This window comes from Neltuma alba, unplaced genomic scaffold, assembly GCF_004799145.2.
Source record: "Neltuma alba isolate B1F8T4 unplaced genomic scaffold, ASM479914v2 tig00010329_pilon, whole genome shotgun sequence".
In the NCBI taxonomy this organism is placed as follows: Eukaryota; Viridiplantae; Streptophyta; class Magnoliopsida; order Fabales; family Fabaceae; genus Neltuma; species Neltuma alba.
The window spans coordinates 221,421-245,031 of NW_021635240.1; the positions used below are offsets into that span (position 1 = coordinate 221,421).

Here is a 23,611-nt window from a genome sequence, read left to right on the forward strand (position 1 = left end):
TTAAAGCTTATTTTCAATGTTTATATAAAGGGTGACTCAATATATGATGATATAACTTCTCATTTGTGCATTTTAGCTTCCAATTGAGCCATTCAAACTTCTAATTGAACATAGCAACCTTCAACATCAAATCTATGAATTTGAATCTTGATATTTCTATTTGATCTTGCAAGTTCTTCTTTTCTCAATCTCTCTTCTTCTTCTTCTTCCTCCTCCTCTTGATCATTCTCCATAACTCAAAGTTCAACATAATAACTCCTTTCTGTTCTTAAGGAAATTACACAAGATATTATGTACAATAGTTAGTCAAAATATGAGATAAATAATTTATGCAAACTTTTTGCTCTATTATTTGACATCATCAAAACTAATCATCATATCTAACATTACTCTCTTTGATTCTTATCATAGGGCATTGTTAACTAATTCTCGTATGCTAAAGAATGATAATTAAAACATCAAATCTATCCTAAATTGATAATATTTTTTAGGAAAAATTAATCTTTTGATCTTTAACTATCTACTCACTTATAACCCAATCCCTCAACTATGACTTGGTGTAACTCAGTCTGTAAATATTTGACTCACCTATGACTCAGTCCCTTAATTTTTGTATTTTTTATATTATGGTCATTGTCATCTCCAACTATGAGTCATCCTCTGTGGCAAGAATGGCGCCTCCACCTTGGCTCCACGTAACCAAACAAGACGGGATGACTAGAAAAGAAGGCGAAGAGGGAATAAAAGATGACGGGAAAGAGAAGACGACGACGCAACGAACCCTGTACAGGTGATGAACAAGGATCTGAGTTGCTGAGAACCCATTATAAAAATGCTGGAAACTTTTTAAAAGATTTTGGAGCCCAGTACAGTCATCCTATGTGGCCGAACGCTACAGACTTTTTTTTAACAAAGAACTCTTTCTTGGATTAATTTGTAAGAGCAAGACACGTCACCATGGAAAGTGAGGACCACTAGCTCCGAGACATGTAATATCATTTTTAAAGATTTTTTTTAAATCAATCCTTTTTTTTTTTTTTGGTTTTTAAGAAAAATCTGGGAAATCAAAGTTGTAATACGATGAATGGGCTAGAAGTGTCATAACACGTGATAATAGGAGATGGCATTTGGTTCTTCATTTCGAAAAACATGAAAATGCAAGAGAAGGACAGGTATAATAGATGGGTTGTCTTCTTTATGTGGTCGTTTGCAATTTGAATATTTTTTCTCTCTGTTTTTTTTTGGTGTAATTATATGGTGACTCTTGTTTGTTTCTTTCAGAGATACTTCCAACCATCTGCCCATCTTGCTCAATTCCATATCTGACAGACTTGCTATGAAATTTCCTTACTATTTACTACTCCTCCGGTCCTTATTATAAGACCCAATTTGACTTTTTATTTGGTCCTAATTATAAGACCCAATCCATTTTCTCTCTTATATTTATGCATTTTTTTCCAAGATAATCCTTCTAATAATAATAGTTTTAGCCAATATACTTAATTAGCAAGGATATTTTAGAAATAACAACACTTATTTATTATAAATAACCAACTTAACTTACTTTCTTAATCTCCTCAAATAAGTCAATTGGGTCTTATAATTAGGACCGGAGGAGTATCATTTTTGAACTCATTCCCTCTCTCCCTTCTAGAGATTATTCCTTTTTTTCCCCCAACACCCCAATTTGACTCGTTTTGCTCAACTCAATTCAGATTCTTCTTTGTTTCATGTACTAGGTTCATAGCATGTTTTCTTTTTATTTTTCTCTCTTCACTGTCTTCTCTGATCCTTCCTCTTGGTTGTTTCTGTAGTGCTGAGTTGGAAGTAATTTTTCCTATTTTTAAGTTCACCCCAACTTAAATGATGTAGGTAGAAAAACAGAGAGCTCAAAAACCTAATTAACAATACAATAAGCCTTAATTAATCATCTTATCATAGGAAAAATTGCTTCTAGAATATGCTTCTTAAGAAAGACTTGAGGGATTATGTATGAATCCCCTTTATTTGAGCTATAGTTGTCATTTAATGGCGTTGAGGAGACAATTATAAATATCACTCCCTCCAGTCCTCTGTATAGGATTCGAAAACTTGAATTTGTTTAGTCTCTTCTTTTTTCATAAAATTCTGTTCAGAGGTACCTAAATATTAAATCTGTGTTTTCTTAATTTGACCCCTAATTAATTTTCTATCATCCTTTTTTCACACTACATTTTTTTTTCATTATTTATCTCATTACAACATTTCTCTCTCTTTTGCCCCTTATTATATTAAGGCATACTTGAAAAAAAGTGTTTGACTTTTATATATTTAATAATTTTAGCTAATTTAACTGTAATAAATTTAAAAAGGTCTCATGAAAAGGACCAACTGGAGTATTTAAAAAAAATAAATAAAAAACATTTATTTCAACATTTTTAAGGCTTGTTTGTTTTATTTTTCTTAAAACAATTTTATAAAATTGTTTTTTAAAACAGGTTTAAGAGAAAAGACAAAGAAAATCGGTTAATTTGAAAAATCATTTTAAAGAATACTATTTGAAATTAAAAACATAAAAAATCACATTTGATAGCAATGAGACATGACAGGTATGGGATAGGAAAAGAAGGAGGTATTTCTAATTTTTTTAAAAAATAAAAATAAAAACAAGAAAACATTTAAATTTTTTTTTTGAATTCTTAAAAACATATTATTATTTTTTTAAAACAAACAACTAAAAGCAAATTACCCGGCAACTATTTTTGGCTTTTTATTTTTAAAAATAAAAAATTGTTTTCAAAATCAAATAGGGTAAAAGATAATAAAACACCCTCAAAAATAGTAAATGACAAATAATGGTAAGTAAATTTCAAAATCCCAATTTAGACTTTAGGTACCATTTTGAAATTTTCAAATATTATAAAATTACATAAATGCCCTTTATTATTTTTTTAAATACTGCCACCTCAGCACTTCCAGCCGCAGGAACTCCAGCGCCGGTAACCTTGTTAGTGTCCAGTCGTCGGAACTCCAGTGACTACTTTTTCTTATGTATTGACTAATCTTTTTTAGCTATTGATTATATTTGTTTTTAAAACTCTGATGACTACTTTTGTTTAGCTATTAACTACTCTAATATTGCGATTGACTACTTTTATTTTTAAAATTTTGGTGACTACTTTTATTTAACTATTAAATACTATAGTTTTGTTATAAATAAAGAAGAGATAGAGAAGAATCATACAGAGGAAGAGAGGATCAAGAAGAGAGAGTATTTCTCATTCCATTGAAGAGTGCTCAATACATTATATATGGCCTCTATTTATAGGCATAGCTTTACACCTTTGATAGAATCTACAAATTACATAATAATAGGAGATAATTGTGGGATATAGAGATAATGAGAAATATTAGAGATTATAAGAAATATAGGAGATAATGGGAGATATATAGACATTCACAAAGATATTATTATATTCACAACACTCCCCCTTGGATGTCCCATATATATGAATGTGCCTCGTTAAAAAACTTCAATTAGGAAAAACCCTGTGGGATAAAAACCTAGCGAAAGAAAAAGAGTACATCATTCATTGATACACTATGCAATGCTGCCTCATTAAAAACCTTGCTAGGAAAACCCAGAAGGACAAAACCATAAACAAGGAAAAAAGAGTACAGCGTGTATCACCTCCCCCTCTTGACAACATCAGTTGACATCTTGGAGCCTACAAAGTCTAATATAACGAACAACCCTTCCAAATATTGTAATGAGATAAAAACATCAAATATGAATTTCATAATCTTCTGAAAATTATGAGACAAATAGTCCTTTTATGGTTTACTCACATGTAGATCATACTATGATCTCTTGACATGAGGATCAAACAAAAATACTTTATCTATATAGCCATTAAGATTAGTTTTGGGTACCTTCAAATAAAATAATATTACCTCCATGGCACCCTTAAAGTAACGAAGAATATTTTTAATTCCATTCCAATATCTTCATATTGATAAAAAAACTATATCATGCTAATCAGCAAACGATATATCAGATTCTGTATGGCTAGATATATAAATGCTTCAGTGATACTAAGATATGGTACTTCTGGACCAAGTGTTTATTCATTACGTTCCGGAGGTCTAAATCAATCTTTAGTTCATATCTAAAGATCTTGCAACTAATGAAACATATAATACATGTTGCTCATCCACATAATAGATGTGACTTATCTATATATATTCTTCTGAAAGGTTTCATTCCAAATTTTTTTTCCTTTAAGTAATTCACAACTATTGAAAACTCATCAGGAGTTCTGATATTATCATTATAAATAGTACTGATAACAGACTCATTTTGAATCTTTTCACAAACAACAAATTGGAATAAGTTTACATCATTCCTTCAGTTAATATTAACCACATATATCTCATATAGAGACTTACTTCAATGGTGTTATTGAGAACATAATTGTATGCTTCTAGAAATTTAAATCCTTCAAGGATTTTCATATATTATGATCCATATCTATTCATGTATTGGATCATTTATATTTATATAAGGATTTGAATCCTTCAGGGATTCACATATAATTTCACTACATAGTGAGTAATTGTATTTTCTAGATGCATATGAGATATTTTTATAAATTATCAAACTGCCAGATTGATAAGATACATAAAAAATTTAATTCACCACAATATTGTATTTCTCTTTTCTTGTACAAATGCCCGTTACACTTCAGATGCTTGGGTTAGAGATACACAAATCTCCTGTTATAATGTTGTGTCTTTTCTTTTCTGTTGGCCAACCACTTTTCTGTCTGTATCTCATAACAGGTTTATATAAGATCCTCACTTGATCATGTGATATCATCAATCAAATTATTGTCGACAGTTTTATTCCTTTATCGGTCCTTTTTTTTTTATGACATAATATATCGAGATCTCTTTATTGCTTTCAGACACTTAAACCTCTTCAAGGGTCAAAGAGTTATGTCTTAACCTCTTTTGCAATTCATGCCTCCTTAGTATGATCATCATGATCATTTGCTCCTTTTTCTTTTCTTTTGGAACCAATCATAATCTCATGCTTTTAGCATGTCTTCAAGAATGGGAGCATTTTTGGCTGGAATATAAGAACTAAAAATTCTCATTTGGGTCAGTAATTGCATTTGGCAGACATTAGTAATGTTTTATAAATGCAATACTTTATGAACTTCTAGTTCATACTACTATATTTGAGGATCTACATTTGATAGTGAAAGTGTATTCTATGTGCTCTCTTTTCCAGCTATACATTTTCTCCCCCTCATATTGGAAATATGTAATGTAGGCCTCCCGAATCCATAAATCTCCTTTAGAAATGTTATTTTGTTTCATTTAGAGACAAACAAGAATAAGGAGATTCTTATCCAACATTGATCCCAACTTACTTTTAATATCTATCTATGTGCATTATTACAGTGGAATAATAAATATTACACATTCTAAGATGAAAAATGTCTAGCTTCTGACCAAAAGCCAATTATAATGGGAGAATTCACAATACATTGTTGGCTTGATGTATTTATGTGCAAAAATATATAAAATCAATCATCCTAATACTCAAATGGGAATTTTGTTCTCATAAACTCTGATCTAGCTACTTATGGAGGTTTTTACTAAGCATATAATCATCAGCAACGGGAGGAACAATCACTAGCAATCTCAACGAGAATCATATTGATTTCATAATCAAGAACTTATGTACTCAATGTAATTATCTGAACATATTTGCAAACTTCAGGTTGCAAGTTGATCATAAACACATGTGACCATTTTATTGATGCATCTTTTACTTATAGAGTATTACTTTAGTCCACATGGTGTCTAAATGGGCCCATATATAAAGTTGATACATTATAAATCTGTACGGATCCGATTTTGAGCATAGCTAGTGATGTTCTCTTTGAGAACAAACAACATATAAAAATTCTTGAATCATATATCATTTTTAAAGAATCTTCTGGTTCTTTAATAAATGACAATACACATTTTTCATGATATTTTGCATCATTATGATCCGGGATGATCTGACCAGTCACGCCAAACTATGAATGCATAAACTTCTGGTTTATTGTAAAATTAATTATTGATAAACTTCTTGTTACCATGTTATATTATTTATTTTTCTCCTTAATATTCCATAAGGAATATGTTATCAATTATGAATTTTATCTTCAGGATAATAAATTATGATATGGCTCTTCTAGAGCATTAGTTTTTATCTTTTACCCAAATGATAGAAACCTGTGCACTCATGGAAGGTTGAATGCTACTGCCTCTTCTGGAGCTTTTTTTTCAAAAGGAACATGAGATATAATGAATGACATTAATATTAATAATAACAAATTCCATCCAACATTATTCACACTTGTATTTTAACAATCTCCCCCTCAAGTGTAAGTCATATAAATATATTTTTCTTATTTATGTATTTCAAATACAGTGAATAATATATAGTAAGCTAATAACATATCTTTAACTTGGAAATCCAAATACTTCCTGATTCATATATAATAATAGATTTCAATCCAATTGCGCTATCACCTTGAAACCCTTTAATAAACAAATATTCTAATATATATAGTTGTTCAGGAACTAACATATATTGTTTTTTCACTATATGATATACTTCACTTTTTGTTATACTTTTTCTTTTCAAAATATGAAGTATTTTTTTTGAACAAAATATATATATTTTCTCGATATTTCGTTATTCAAAAACTTTGTTTCTTTGTATATATTATGTAATGCTTCAAAACTTATTCATAAATTCAACAAAAAAATCTATAAGGACTAAAATCAAACTATATATTTAGGAAGATTTGAATCATAAGCCTATATATAAGTAATTGGTCTTTAAGACTCTATACTGGAAACTATATATATTTTTAAAGATCATTTGTGTCACTTCATATTTAAACCATAAGCCTTCAGGGCTTTAAAACCATCATAAGTTATTGTTTTCATGTCATTCAATAACATGAGTGTAATGGCTACTGGCCATTTAGTAATAAGAAAATTATAATATTAATAAATATCAATTTGAATGTCAAAAATATATGAGAATAAGATAAAAATAAAACTTGAATCTCAAATTAATTAAATGTAACATGAAATAAATAGAAAAGATAAACTCTTTTACCAACACATCCTTCACTATATAGTCATTAGTTTTCTGGGCTATATTATTTATAATTCTAATTTTCATAATTTTTCTTTTATAAACAAACCATATAATGATCATTCTCATAGTCAAAACTATATGGCTTCAGGCCATTTAATAAAGAAAATAAAGATACATGGCATCTAGTTATTTAATTTCAAAATTAAAAAAAATTAAAAATATATAGTTTCTGACCATAAGATAAAAATTTGATGTTATATAGCTTCCAACCAATTAATAAAATAAAAAATTAAATATTTATGACTTCTAGCCATAAGATAGAACATCAAAATTATATGGATGCAAGCCATTTAAAAAGATATAGAAAAATTAAAAATTATATATATATGGCTTCTGGCCATAAAATAGAAAATACAAATTATATAGCTTTTAGCCTTTTAATGAGATAAAAAAAATTCAAATATATATAGCTTCTGATAATAAGATAGAAAACCAAAGTTACATGACCACTAGCCATTTTATAAGATAAAAAAATTAAATATATATATGACTTTTGGTCATAAAATAGAAAATTCAAATTATATGGCTTCTAGCCATTTAATAAGATAACAATAATCAAATATATATGGTTGGCAAAAAAAAATAATAATCAAATATATATGGCTTCTAGCCATAAGATGGAAAATTTATACCTAAATACTTCTAGTTATTGAATAAGATAAAATATCAAATATATATGGCTTCAAGCCATTTAAAAAAATAGAAAATTAACCATATATATATATGGCTTCTAGCCATTAGATAAAAACTCAAAGTTGTATAGCTTTTGGCTATAATATAGAAAATCAAAATCATATGGCTTTTAGCCATTTAATTTGAAAAGAATGGAAAATCAGAGTCATTTCTGGCTATTTAATCTCAATAAGATGAAAACTTAGAATTATATGGCTTTTGGCCATTTAACTTTAGATGGTAACTCTTTAAGGATGCTGCTAGTATCCATTAGAACTTCGAGTTCTATCGAAATAGTGACGTCAGGTCAATAAGGAATAGAGGGGGAGAAAAAAAATCATCTCATCATAATTAGTTCGGAAGATATAATATCTATATCAAAATTAAATCATAGCACTAAAAAGTAAAACAAAATCTCTAATTATAGCCATGGAACCCGATGTTTGAAACAACGGTAGATAATCCTTTTAATTCCATATAATGGTTTAGATTATCCTAGATGAATTGAATAGGATTATGGATACTCTGAAACACCATATATGTGATGCTCGAGATATTTTTATTTGAACAAAGCAAAAGATACTCTAGAAAAATAATAGAGATGATGCTCTAAAATTATGCTGGGGTAGAAAGGTATACCATACGCACCTTGGTTAGAACTCGTGCTGATAACGTGTTATAAATAAAAAAAGAGATAGAGAAGAATCATACAGAGGAAGAGAGTATCAATAAGAGAGAGTATTTCTCATTCAATTGAAGAGTGCTCAATAGATTATACATGGCCTCTATTTATAGGCATAGCTTTACACCTTTGATAGAATCTACATATTACATAATAATAGGAGATAATTGTGGAACATAGAGATAATGGGAGATATTAGAGATTATAAGAAATATAGGAAATAATGGGAGATATATGGACATCCACAAAGATATTATTATATTCGCAACAAGTTTTACTATTGATTACATTTGTTTCAAAAATTCAAAAATGCATTAAGTGTTATTGGACATCTAGCAACTACTTTTTGTTAGTTAATTACTACTATTGTGGAATCAAAATTGTATAAAAATAGTTACTAGAATTTTGAAAACAAAAATAGTCAATAATTAAACTAGAATAGTCAGTAGCTATATAAAAATAATCATTGAGAGTAAGACAGTGTTGTAATTTCACAAGATTTTAAAATTTCAAACTAATACCTTAAGTCTAATTTGAAATTTTGAAATTCACCTATTCTCATTTATCATTTAGTATTTTGATAAGTATTTTAGTATTTTTTTCCTAATCAAATCAGCCCTGTAAATCTCTGGCCGGTAATTTACGAATGCAAATCAGGTCAAGTGTGTTTTCACTTTAATTTTTTAATTCCTTGGCAGTTGCCAATTTTGCAGGATCAGGATTCACACTATTCGCGCTTGAAAGGAAAAGTCCAAACGGCCGCTTTCATTTGCCTCACCGAAACTGAGGTTGACCTTCTCGGTCACTATCGGGAGTCTTTTGCTTCGGACAGCTAATGTGGGACCCTTGAAGTGGCGACCATGGTAATTTTTTTCTTTTGGTATTTTACCCTCCTTCGTCTATGCATGGTGTAAAAGTAGGGTTTAGTTTCTCATTAATGTCTTATGGAATTTTGCTTTGGTAGCTAGCTCGATCGATGGTTTTTGTGTAAATGTTTATCTCTTTTCATCCGTTGCACGATATATTTTCCCTAGTTTTGGATTTTGTTTTGTCTTGTATTTGTGTTTGGAAATTGATTACTGCGCGAAAGTTGACGATAAGTTGAATTTTTGTGGCTATTTTAAATAGTAGGGGCGTTATTTTGAATTAACTCTAGCCTTGATTTTTTATGCAAATTTATTCTGGCATTGTGGTCCTTAGTTTTGATAAATTTGTTACCTTTCTCTATAAGCTTGTATTATGCAGATTTAAGTCAAACTTAAGTGCAATATCCGTACGTGAGTGTGCATTGGAGAGATAGTGAGAAAAGATATGCTGAGCAATATAGATGGGATGTGAGACAGGGTGGCCTTTTGACTTGTAGAGCAAGCTTGGCGTGAGTATGTCAGACATTTTGTCTTTGGAAATCTTATTAGTAGGAGTAATCATAGAGGAGATCATCTCGTTTTCTCAATCTGTGCTCACATGTTTGTTCCATGAGGTAATATGAAGGCCTATTGAACATTTTGAAGACCTCATTGACTTGTTTGGAACATCAAGGTAGATCCTTAAATGGGTGAGGCCTGTTATTTCTTCCACAAAGTCATGGGTTCGAGCCTAACAAACTAACATTGGAAATTAGGTTACTTATTCCAACGGATTTGAGGGGTCCAATGGTTCAGTTCAAAGATTAGAGCTTGACTCGAGCAAGACAATCCTCTCTCAAAATTCCAAGAAGGCACAGTTTTACATTATTTATTTATTATTCTTATTATCGAACGAAACATACATTATGATGGAAGGAGTGGTGGTTTGGTGGTGTTTTTCTTCTTTTCATAGGTTAGGGACAAACTGTATTAATGAATTTACTCTTAATGATAAATGATTTTTTGGGTTGTCTTGGCTGGATTGCTGCCCTATGTTTGAAGGCAATATAATGTTTCTATTGTTTGTTTATGGGAACTGCTATTGGATTTTGATGATGAAGTTTTTTCTTTTAGCTAAACATATTTTCTTGTTTATTACATGAAGTCTAAAGAAAGAGCTGTACTGTTTATGGCTTGTGAATAGTATTACTTGCTATGGATTTTATCATATATATATATATATATTGATATATTGATACATTAACATGTTTGTTGGTTTTCATTGCAATTGCTACAGTGAAGTAAGCTATCTATAGTATTTTCAATCACTCAGTGAATGGACGATTTTGATAGGAATTACATTATAAATGAGATATACCCCAATTATTTTTGTTTAATTGAAGTTGTCATCAAACTTCCAGCAGCCCATGGAAAGAAGATGGAACCAAAATGAGGGTGCTGCTGAGGATCAGTTTCCTTTTGTGACATTATAGGGATTTGCATTCTAACTTGTCAAGATGCATTAATTATAGGTTGGGGATCCTAAAAGGCCAAGACAGAGTATTGGAAATCTTGAACTCATGAAGTGGAGAACTAAACCTTGAGTGGTAGGCCCAACCATTAATTTAAAGGAGGACTGGGAATACATTATCTATTACAAACAAGAATTATTATGTGAATTAATCCGTGCTAAATTGTTTATGCATTGTTATTTCTTGTATCTATGTTGATGTTCTTGCTGGTTTTCTTGATAGGAATCTAAACACATCAGCATGCACATAAAAGCCACTTAAAACTTATCTAAGGAGGCCTAAGCATGCCAAGTTAGTAAATAACCCCAAGGAGGTCATGTCAAAATAGGAGATGAAGATAGTAGGGATGAAGTTGATTGAAAGTGGCTATGTTGCGAGAGTAGCGGGTAGGAAGTAACATAGTTGTTTGTGTTGTTTAATCATTCTCTACTGGTTTAGATGCTTATGAGGTTTGGGTATTTATATTAGCAGGGGGAACTGACTTGATCATCTATACTTTGTTTTGAATTATGTGATTAGAGATATTCTACTCTCCACCTTTTCAATAGAGAAGTGTTAAGATGCTTCACTCTGGTTCTGTAGCAACACCCTAATCCCTTTAATTACCCTGCTTCAATCATTTCCTATGCTTCGAAAGGATAAAGCTGCAAATTTTAGGGATTTGAGGGTCTCATGTTCTCATGTCCATGTATTTTTCCTTGGTCCATCAGTGGTTCCCTTGGACTTGGTATTGGTGTTATTTATAGTAAGTTTCTGCTCTCCTGGTTGTATTTTTTACCTCTTTCTATATACTGTCCGTTCCTCTCTTTTTTGAATTGATGATGGTTAGTTGGTTACCCCATGAGAAGTAACAGTGGCTATTAATATCATAGATGCTTGGTAGGATAGTCACAAAGCTGAATTTAAGAAGTTCAATTGAGCCCAGGACTATCAAGCAATTACATCATTTATCATCAGTATCTTCCTAAGAGATTGAATGGGTAAATTTGGTTTTAATTGAATAGTCTGGTGAAAACATTGATCGTTTTTATTATGGAAGACATGAATTTGGAACGTTTTGCAATTTGGCTAGCTCTGATTTGCCAATTAATGTTATGTGATGTCTAGATAATGCTAGTAGATGGCTGAGATGCTTCAATGGCAATTGGGTAATCATGCTTCGTACAATTGCATCGCTATTGGGACAGTTGATGTTAAATGGTAAGAGAAATTGAAATGAATGGTAGAGAGGAATGTATTGCTAAAGTCATTGATTCCTCTTTCTCTAAGAATCTGGTCAGAGAGCAAACTAAGATAACATAAGGTGTGTGCAGATTAGTAAAGCAGAATGGGAAAGCAAGCGGAGTGTGTGTGGTGATGGAGGAGTGATTGGTAGGTATGTTTGAGAGTGTTATGAAGTGTAAGTGAGAGCAAGCAATAAAGTGTGTTTGTATAATTTGTATTTTATGAGTACAATTTTCCCTTTTTTCATTTTCGGCTAATATAATTTTTGGTCATTGAAATTTAGTCCCATTTTGGTTTTGGCCTCTTAAATTTCAAACCCATGGTTTTATTCCCTGGGATTTAATCTGTCTTAAAACGTTAGTCCTTGTAAGTGTAACGATGTTAAAATCTGCTGAAACATTTAAAATGTACTGAAACATTGTAAATGGCATTAAAGTGATGATGTGGACTTGCCAGATAGCACCTAATTGGATCTTACATGGATAACAGGGGAAAAAAAAAAAAAGAACAGGTCCTCAAAACACAATGCAAAGAGCGATTATACAAAGTGGGATGAGTTCTCAAAACGCAGTGTAGTGAACAACTTCTCAAACAAATAGTGAGGAAAAGGGGGCTAAACAACTGCATTTTGAGGGTTTGTTCTTTCTTTGTCCTTTGTTATCCACACAAGATTCAGCTAAGTGCTATCTAGTGAGTCCACAGCATATTTTAATATTGTTACATCTCCATGGATTAACATTTTAAGGTGGATTAAATCTCAAGGATTAAAACCACGGGTTTGAAATTTGAGGAATCAAAATCAAAATAAATCCAAATTTCAAGGACTAAAAATCATATTAATCCTTTTCTTTTCCAAAGAATTTCTTGTTTCTCCTTCTTATTTCTGGCCTAATTTTGAATCTTTTACCCCTAAAATTTAACATGCAGGTGTTTTGCATGAGCTTACAAAAACATTTGTTAACTCTAAGCAGAAAATAGGGTGATTTATGAACATTTTTAAAAATCAGACTTTTCATCAGCCATACATGATTTAAATTTCTACTCATGGCTTGCATCTTGTGCGTGGATATGTTGATGTACTAAGCACTTGCTTCTGCCTTTAATTGCTTTTATGCTATTCTGATCAATTCTATAAAACACCACATGCCTATTGTAGGTCTCAGTTTGTCTCATGTGTGGCAGCGAAGGCTTTCCAGAGTGGTTGGTTTTTTGCAGCAAGTGTCAGGTCCATGCATTGCATAGGTACTTGTTATATATCCTTTCCTTCCTACAAAGCTCCCATGAATCTACTTTTTGGGGTGTAATGTTTCAAACATGTCAGACTCTAGCACTGATCCATATTTGACATGCATACAAATTTTTCTGGCCAAAAATAAATATTTTCATTTCTGATTCACATAATATATAGGTTGTACGTGGGTGACAAAAAAAATTGGGTGAACAGCCATAGGAAAGTAGAATGATGAGGTCTAATCTTAATGAGATAATTAAGGTTCTTTCTCCTAGTATTTTTTTTTTAATCTTTTTTATGCGTGAATAATTTGAATGATATGGTTTTACCTTTTATGATTTAGTAGATATTTTTTCAAGAACGTAATATTTAAAATATCTATTATATGTGACGATACTGGTTGTTTTTCTATCTAGAAGTATATCCCTAATGAAATGGTTACTTTAGGATTTTAATATGATGAGATATCATATGCACATGCATGTGTGAGAGATAGGGCATAAAATCAAACAAGATAGCTTTGCATATTTTATTGCGTAGCAAGTAACATATTTATTCACCTTGTGTGTGTGAGATAGAGCTTGCCAATGAGTCCATTTCTTTGTTGTGTTTCAAGTTAGTGCTTTTAGTTAGTCCATTTTTCTTGCAAGCTTGGATGCCCATATATCTATTTTTGCTTTGCCCATGGCTATCAATGCCACTATATCTAACCGCGTGTGAAATGTAATCATAGTTTTCATTCAAGTGAATTAGAAACGTGAGTGTACCTATTGATATTGCTGAAGCTGATGGATGAACTGCAGTTGAACTTCTTTGTTTCTATTTTTCTCTCAGTAACTTGATAGTGTAAAAATCCCAAGATTTGACATTTTATAGCTAAAATTCAGCAATTTTAAACCCCTTTGGCATTTGATTCCTGAATTTTTTTTTTTTTCCCTCCCCCAGATATTGCCTTGATGGGCCTACAATTTTTGATGATGATGTTACATGGTTTTGTGAGGATTGTGAACCTGAGAAGCCACAATCTCTTGAAAATTCCACATCTCTCCCACGCAGAACAGGACATAATCGAAATTTGGAAAGAGATACAATTGCAGCCTACTCGAAGCACAAGAATCACATAAAAAGAGTGAAGAAAAACTATAGAAAGCAACAAAAGATTATGAAGAAGCAGAAGGATTTAAAAGATGCCTCTGGCTGTCTTGATGAACCAAAGGTGGCATTACCTAATTGTTCTAATTCAACTTCTCATGGCCATCAAAATCACTCAAGGAGGTTGAAGAATAACAATCATAAGGAAGAAAAGAAGTGTATGAAGAAGCACAAGGGAACTACTGATATCTCTAGTTATGTCAATACAAGACAGGAGTCATCTCCTAATTGTCACACTTCTAATCATGATCGAATTTGTTGTAGTGAGCATTGGGATCAGACTTGGTGTAGTGATAAGGAACAAAAGAAGTCTATGAAGAAGCACGAGGAACAGAAGAAGTTTATGAAGAAGCACAGAGAAAAAAATAAGCTTATGAAGCAGCTCAAGGAACAAAAGAAGCATGAGGAACAAAAGAAATTTATGAAGAAGCGTGAGGGGATTGTTGATATCTCTGGTTTTGTCAGTATAGGACAGGAACCATCTCATGATTGTCACACTTCTAGTCATAATCAGATTCAATGTAGCGAGCCATGTGATCAGACTGAGTGCGGTGATAATTTTGAAGACACTGTTAATTCTGGCAAGGTGTCCGACCTTGTACAAAATTCTAGAGTATTTTTGAATGATACTGTAAATGCTAATAAACTAGGTTATTGGGCTGATGCACAGCCTGTTGCTCAACCAATCTGGAGGTAAGGAATTTGTGTTGTGGCCATTTTGGAATGTTGAGCTTCTTAGTTTGTGGTTGACGTTGTTTGTTGTTGAATTTTCTGGTTAAAAGGGGAAGCTTCTTCATCTGCAGCCAAGGTATTAGTGGTCCCGTTAGGGGACTTGTGGCTCATGCGTCCACTTTAGCTTGTTCCAAAGTTTTGGATGAGACAAAGCTGCTCCCAGAGGTACTTTGTGCAGATGTGCTTAATCGATCCACTGTGTGGCCCAAAGGTTTCAAGGATTTGGGTCCAACCACAGAGAGTATTGCTCTTTATATCTTCCCTGAAACTGAAAGGTGATGCTTTAGGCAAGGTTAATAATATTCATCTTATTCTACTCTTTATAATAAGGGTTTTGAATAAATGTTACTTGCCTTTGCAGAGATGAAAAAGCTTTTGACAGGCTGGTTAATGACATAATTTTTCTTGACCTTGCAATAAGAGTGGAAGTTGTAAATGCAGAGTTTTTAGTGTTTCCTTCTACCGTGCTCCCCACCCAATGTTGGAGTGAGCTTCATTTATTCTAATTCTTCAGTGGTAAATTTTTATCCATTTATTTGGCGAAAGTTAATTTGTATATTGATTTTTTGTATTACCTTCTGGGCAGGACTTAATGCAAAGTATTATCTATGGGGTGTCTTTAGATCAAAGCAAGCTTCAAAGACAAACTGATCACTGATATAGAAATGTGCTTTGCTTTTTTTTCAATCTTATACTTTAAAGGTAGACTCGTTGATATGATTCTAATTCTCACAGTTACTGTTTTTTATTTATAGATGTAGTAGTTGTGTCCACAGTTGTCTCTAAACCTTGCGCAAAATTATGGTGGGATGATAGAAATTTGGGGTGGTGAAAAAAGCAAGCGTTTTGATGACGTGTTTCCTTGTGGGAGCTTTCTTATTTAGTAGGGATGGCGAGAACCTGATAAAAGTAGTTAGGGAGAATTAATTGTGCAAATATCTTGTTGATTATTACTTGTTTTATTCTGCCAGTTCTAGCTTTTGTTTAGGGTAATTTTTTTTTCCCACTGATTTAAATATGTAAATCAACTCTTCCATTCTCCTCGATTTAGACATCCGTGGTTCCTCTCCTCAGGTATTTCTCTAAACTTTGGTAATATTTCTCTCCTAACGGTATTCTTTCACTGCTCTGTATGGCTGAAATATGCTGTTTTTGCTTTATCAATATTGGAGTTACCAGCTAATGTGGTTGGGGATCCGAATCTAAGCTCTATATGTATGTAGCGACTTAGGAAGGGGATTATTATTTGCCCTCAGTATTCTAGGAGAGACTAGTTTCCGTTCTTGCTAGGGTATAATCTTAATGTTTCACCCCAAAAAAAGGTATAGAAAGTATTGACACAAACATAGCTTTATTCGTCCTTCTTTTTTCCTTTGCTTTCCAAGGGTTTGTTATTCAAGTTGTGAGTATAATACCCACGTCAGAAACTCGAGTCCAAAAATTGCTCCATCACTGCACAGCCTTATTGATCTTTCTGAAATGAAAGGTAAAAGGAACAGAAAAGAGACTAGGGAATATATGTTGTTATAAGCCAGAAATTGTGCAATTTACTTCCAATCTAATGCACTACATTGGGTTGATTTCTTGCTATATGTTAATGGGTTTAGTTGCAAATTTGCTTCAAAAGTTCTTTTGAAAGCGTTGGACATTTAGAAGTTTTTTTTCCTATTAATTTGTCATGAAGGTTTAAAATCGTGACAATATTACCATATACTGTTAAAAAATTTATCTATCATCGTCTTTTAATAGTAAGGGATGATATTGTTATGATTTTATATTTTTGTGGCACATTTGCATCAAAAAATTAAATACCCAATATTTATGAGTGAAAACTTTTGAAATAAATTTTTATCTTAACCTTATATTAGTATGGCTAGATTACATAAAGCTTCTTTAAATATGGAACAATGTATAATTAACCTTCTTATCTTAATTGGGACTAGAAGTCCACTTAGCCTTAATCGGGTGGGGTAGGCTTCTGCCCCACTTCTTCATGAATAAGGTTTAAATTTTCAAAATTAAGTTTTGAAATTTTAAATGCTTATATCTTTTCTAAGGAACCGGTTTTAATTTTAATCATCTGATTGTTCGAGTCTGTTTGCTGTTTTGAGATTTATGGTGTGGGTTTGAAAATTTTGGTTTTAAGGGAAGTAACTAAACAGACACAAACTGAAACCTTATATTGTGATTATTAAATTGGAATCTTGTTAGGCTGAATCAATTTCTTTTTTTTGTTTCAAAAAAAAAGGCGAAATAATCATTGATAATTTTTGATGTTTAGTTTTGGACAAAATAGTGTTATTCAATTTCGTTAACAAACAAAAACAAGATATGTATTTATATCTGACAATAATATTTCTTGGGGGAATGACACGCAAGAAGTGGCGTTGGGCCCACATTATCTATATAATTTGTAATTTCTTCAATCTTGACTACAAAAATTAAATAACTAATTTACATATATTAATTGAATTAGTTATCTTATTTATAAAAAAAATGTTACATATCGTAAACTACGCTTATTATTGAAAATTTTTTTCGTATATACAATTAATTAGGATAGTTTAAAAATAATAATAAATTTGGAAAACAAGGTACAAGATCTTATTTAGAATCAAAATAATGTTTTTAACTAACTTTTATATTTAGGGTAATATTTACTATTTAGAAAAATACTTGATGATGGGTTTTTTTTTTTTTTGGGCCTGAACTATATTACTATTAACAAGAGTTTTAGCTTCTCCTTTAAGTCAAAGCCCTTTTTTTTTAGGATTACATGTAATAGGCTAGGCCCAGGCTACAAAGAGGTTCAAGGATAAGCCTACGAGGGCACGTTCGAACAAGTGTGAAACATTTTTTTACATTTTACCAGGGACTAAGAGCGAACCCTACAACATCAAAAAGCCCAAACAAAATGGAAAAGGGGAAGCCTATGTGAACGTATTCCTAATTGTTTGTGTTTCGGTAACCAAAAATTTTAATGAGTTCCGAAATCTTTCCAGATCAAAATGAGCATATATAGAAGATTTAGTGGAAAAAGTTAGTCTATCACAATATCACAATGGGGTGAACTAATATTTGAATTTTTTCTTAGGAGATATACTCATATTTAGTGCTCAATAATATCTCGAACATGATTAGCTTGAATGTGATAATACTTGTGTTTAGGGGGGGGGGGGAAGAGCATCATGACTTAAAGGGCTTAGTAAAAATGCTTATAGATTACTTATTAAATGTGTCGTCACATTAACAATAAAATTTTAAGGTCCTTATTATTCATTCTTCCCGTTTCCATTCTCATTCCTTCTTCAAACATAACAAACCCACAGATAGTTATGATTTAAGTTCCTGCCAACTAGTGATTAAAGAACCAAAAAGTCTAACTGGTGGGACTGTTGACCAGACTCATTAATGGCTCAATTTGGTTTAAAAAATTGTTTTGATGGTTCGATTAAGTTATATTGGAGTTGATCAGCCGTTGAATTGAAACCCAGAATTATATTGAAAACCGGAACGATTTTAAAAAAACTGGACGATTTTCTGGCCTAATAAAAAATGACAAAAGAATTTAAAAAATTGACCCTATATCAAAAGGTCCAATATATTTTCAGACTATTTGCAGTAGTCATATAATGTTATTTCTTTAAAAAATTTCATATATTATGGTGTTATTATGTTGACAAATAAGCTTATTGTATGAATTTATTTCTTATGTGTGTCTAATTATTTTTATTAAATTTTTGTTCAATTATTACATCACCAGTACAACATATTTTCAGTTAGGCTTCCTGATCAATAATGCAATGCCAATTTCTCATGATTAAATAGAGCAGAACCAAAATCTGGACCACTATAAGGCGCACATACGTAATTTATATACATACATACAAACATTTATATACATACATATATATATGTATATATCACGAGCCTCAAGTATCCACAATATTCATAATTATCAACTCAATATGTACATAGTCCACTAGCTTTCTTGTGATGTATCAGTGAAATGATTGAATCTCCTCGGTCATCAACCAATTAGATTAAAACATTCATTAAAATCTGTCTGTTACCTCGTTTCCTTGTCTCCTTGTTTTTTTTCAGCCATTTGTTTTTGCCTTGTTGGAGTTTTACACATGCTCGTTTGTGTTTGTATTGTGAAGGATTACCTAACATTTGATTGTTACGGTTTGAATCAGTCGATATGGTTATACTTTCTTCTACGGCGTTTATTAATTTAAAATGTTTAGGTGATGATGGGAACTAAAAAAAAAGGTTTGCATAGACTTGTGTTTTTGTTTGATTATTGGAAGATGAACTTGCATTATCTCGTTTCATTGGAATATAAGATATTCCTTTAGTCCTTAATATAAGACTCAATTCTTGAGTTGATTTTGGTCCTAAATATAAGACCTATTTCTCATATTTATCAATTCTCTCTAAATTATCCTTATGATACTTTCTCAACCATCATCAAATAGAAGAGGGAGATAAGGTATTAAGAAAGATGATTATGGTGTTTTAGAAAAAATGTGTCACTTTTCTTATAATTGACTAACTTACCTAACTTTCTTAATTTAATCAAATTAGTTAAATGGGTCTTATATTAAGGATTGGAGGAGTATATTTAAATTTTAAACAAAGACGCTTTTTTTTTTAATATAAAAAATATCAGACCTAAGTTCTAGCGAGGCATGACTTGTTTGAAATTGAGTGATAAACTCTAATATGTATTTTAAACAAAAAGCTCAACACTGTAAAAATAGCATTCGCAAACAACTAAAATTCACTCGTTACATACAATTATTAATGAAGAGAGGTTAGGTTGTACAAAATATTAACATGGCATTATTTTCCTTATATTTGGTTAGATTATAATTGGGTTTTCTGAAAATTTGTATATATATATATATATTACTGTATGCACTATAAATTATAAATCTCTTTAATTTGTCTGATATGTGATATATATCTATATAATAAATATGTGATAATTTCTCTAGGGTGTGGGGTGTGTGTTACAAAAGCTGTTTTTTTTTTTATTTGTATTCTATCCACATAGTTTACTCTTTTATGTAAGACCTATTTTAATCTTAATTAAAATGATAATAATCTCAGAAGTTAAATTAAAATTGTTCGGCTTCAACATATATTGTATTGTTATATTATTAGGTTTAATACCATTTTTAGTCCTTATGAAATTTAGTAACCTCATTTTTTTTGCTCCTGAAATTTGAATAAATAAGAGATTTTAGTCTTTAAAATTTGATTTTATTTTGGCCAGCCTAACGAATTTTAGTCCATGGAACAGTGGTTTTTTTTCCCCTTGAAATAATGAATCAAAACTACTGATTTCAAATTTTAAGAACTTAAAATGAATGATATTAGCCCATTTTGTTATATCCCAATAAAAATTGTTGAATTATATCGCCAGAGTTCCTTGGGTGACATCAAGCTTTCTTCAAGCACGGAAATGTAAGATATGAGATTAGGGTGTCATAAAATAATTTTCATGTTTTTTTTTTGTTCGTGTGTGTGTGTGTGTGTGAGAGAGAGAGAGAGAGAGAGAGAGAGAGAGTTCGGGCAGTACACTCTTGGAACATCATTAGCCTCTTTGACCTTTTAGGCTCTTCCATTACCAAAAGTTAAAAAAAAAAAAACATTAGGGCCCATCTATGGGCATGAAAGACATCATGTGGCCAGCTGTTTACCTTTAACTGGAGGTATCATGATAAGAGAATTAGTTGTTGCCATCGGGTGTATATCAAAGAAAAAAAAGGGAAAATGGCAATTAGGTCCCACTCAAGGGAATTAAATACAAAAAAGTTTCTTAAAATCATGAAATTATTTTAAAGTCCTAAAAATTTTTTTGTATTAAATTTTATTTGTTTACTTACCAAATTACCCTTCTTTCTTCTTTTTTTTTTTTAAAGTTTGCATTGACAACTGCAAGAGCAGTGGTTGACAACTCAGGGTGCAAGGATTGACAACTATCGCGGCTGGTTTGACAACTTATGGCTGAGAAAATGTGTTGTCAAACCAGCCGCGATAGTTGTCAATCCTTGCACCCTGAGTTGTCAACCATGCTCTTTCAGTTGTCAATGCAAAGTTAAAAAAAAAAAGGGTAATTTGGTAATTAAACAAATAAAATTTATTGCAAAAAGGTCCTTTGGGACTTCAGAATAATTTCATGATTTTAAGGGACCTTGTTGCATTTAATTCTTTTGAGTGGGACCTAATTGCAATTCTCCCAAGAAAAAAACCTTTAATTTGCAAAGTCATCCGTACAATCACTAACTAATCTTCATATATTCATCATGTCCGCATGTCTTCTCCAGCGGTTCCCTTCTTTGTACTTTGAATTGAAGCAACTGTTTTGCCCACGAAACAACTGTTTTACCCACGATATTTCTAATAATGGATAAGTCAGTTTCTATGCAATTTTTGTGAACATAATATAGTTGAAAAATTAGAGGATTGACACACAAGAGAAGATAAGAGTTGTAGAAAATGTAGGAAAAGAAGTACAAAATTTATTAAGGTGGTTGAGAGATATATGCAAAGAAGGTTGCTAAAGGAAAATGTGAGAAGAGTTAGGGCGATGAGCTTTAACTTTATGGAAAGATGTTAAGGGAAACTAAAAATGATACTAAAAAGCAAGTTATTGAATGAAATTTATTAGTTTGCGCACACTATAAAAAAAATATGATTAGCAATAGAATTTTTTTCATCACTAATTGAATTTGTGATGGAATTAAAATTAGTGAAATTCGTTGGTAATATGATTTTTAAAAAAATAAAAAATAAAATGCCACTGGTAAAAAAATAAAAAAAAAGCATGGTTGGTTGTTGATCGAATTCACTAGTGTATTATGCGATCTATATAGTTAAATAGAATTAGAATTAGTACCATTTTGTTATTGTAAAATATATATATATATATTTTTAGAGTTGAATTGCCTATATTTACAAAAGTTACTGTAGATATAATATGGAGAGAGTTTTGAGAAAGAAAAAAAAGAAAATAATATAGTGTGAAGTTGAAATCAACAATCAATAATATATATAATTTCTGCGCAGTGATCATACTTCTTTGTATCATTCTCTTGGAATATATGATTGTGTAGATTCCATTTACAGGCGGACAAAGGTTGGACTAGCAAGGATCATGGAATCTACAAGTTTTTTTATATATATGGGAAAGACGTGTTCTTGTTAAATTCATAGGTAATTATAAAAGTTTTCTTGCTATCTTGCTTATCGTGGGAGCACATATGCCTTCTTTCTGTTTTCTTTTCCGAATTCAATGAATCAGTGAGACTTAACTTTCATCTTTCAAATCCGTGAGAAATACTATGCATGAAAAAGGTGATCGAGAAATAATAATAAATGTTCTGTCGTTGTTATAGATATATATAATAATATACAATTAACGTGTGACTTTCATTAAACCCCATCCCAAGGTTGATACTCTATTCTTTCAGATACGTCCAAATTATTGATGAGTACGTCTTACATATTGATAAAAAATTATACTTCGCACTTAAATATAGGAATTAAAAAAGTAATTTATAAATATTAAAAAAATAGTTACATTGGTTATCTGTAACAAATTAAAATATTCTTTTAATTATTATTAATGAAAAACTCCTTTAATATATATTATTAATAGGGGTAGTATAAAAAAATTATAAATTTAAGAAGCAAAATGAATTGAGACTTTATATGTATGACCAAAATAAACCTCTCTATTAGCTTTTATAATTAGCACCGAGGTCCAAGGGGATTACTTCATATCTTTCAAATTTAAAATGTAACCAACAATATATATATATATAAATATATTTATATATATGCGCGCGCGCTCGTTGAAAATGAAATGTACACATTTGAAAAAGAAAAAGATAAGAAAGGTAACGTAGTTTTATTTTGATTTTTTTTAGAATAAAAAAAAGGATACGAAATCACAATGATGTCAGGCTTGTTTGTTTCTTTTCTGTTCTTAGAGCAATTTTATAAAACTGTTTTTTAAAACAATTTTTGAGAATTAAAAACAAAAAATATGTTTGGATAATTATTTTAAAAAATCATATTTAAAAACAAATAAAAAATCACATTTGACAGGTGATGGCCATCCCCCGTGATAATACGTGATGTGCTATTTTTTTTTATTGTTTAAAAATATATTACTGTTTTTTTTTTAAAACAACCGACTAGAAATAAATTACTAAACAAATTTTTTTTTTAAATAAAAAATTGTTTTCAGAATAAAAAACCAAACGAGCCTGTATATTTTTTATGCATGATTTTTGTAACTCAAAATAATTT

The 23,611-nt window shown here is 30.9% G+C and overlaps 1 protein-coding gene across 7 annotated transcripts; it reads left to right on the forward strand.

Annotated features, from left to right (window-relative positions):
• The first annotated feature begins 9,298 nt into the window (after window positions 1-9,298).
• Window positions 9,299-16,376, forward strand: LOC114755745 (uncharacterized). 7 transcript variants are annotated; one of them, XM_028944618.1, is made up of 9 exons: window positions 11,607-11,689; window positions 11,817-11,924; window positions 12,052-12,144; window positions 12,258-12,343; window positions 13,325-13,410; window positions 14,345-15,244; window positions 15,334-15,558; window positions 15,645-15,769; window positions 15,870-16,376. In XM_028944618.1, exons 5-9 carry the CDS (start codon window positions 13,340-13,342, stop codon window positions 15,932-15,934), a joined length of 1,386 nt encoding a protein of 461 aa, XP_028800451.1. In that variant the 5' UTR covers window positions 11,607-11,689; window positions 11,817-11,924; window positions 12,052-12,144; window positions 12,258-12,343; window positions 13,325-13,339; the 3' UTR covers window positions 15,935-16,376. The 7 variants fall into 7 exon arrangements, with proteins under 7 accessions (XP_028800449.1, XP_028800446.1, XP_028800447.1 ...); XM_028944617.1 differs by having other exon boundaries at window positions 12,258-12,319; XM_028944615.1 differs by lacking the exon at window positions 12,258-12,343.
• Window positions 16,377-23,611: the final 7,235 nt, after the last annotated feature.

Coding starts and splice junctions, on each gene's coding strand:
- LOC114755745 (XM_028944613.1), top strand. CDS start 11,570: ATGCTTCGAAAGGATAAAGCTGCAAATTTTAGGGATTTGAGGGTCTCA. Junction 13,411..14,344: donor CAGGTCCATGCATTGCATAG/GTACTTGTTATA, acceptor TCCCTCCCCCAG/ATATTGCCTTGATGGGCCTA. Junction 15,559..15,644: donor ATCTTCCCTGAAACTGAAAG/GTGATGCTTTAG, acceptor TTGCCTTTGCAG/AGATGAAAAAGCTTTTGACA.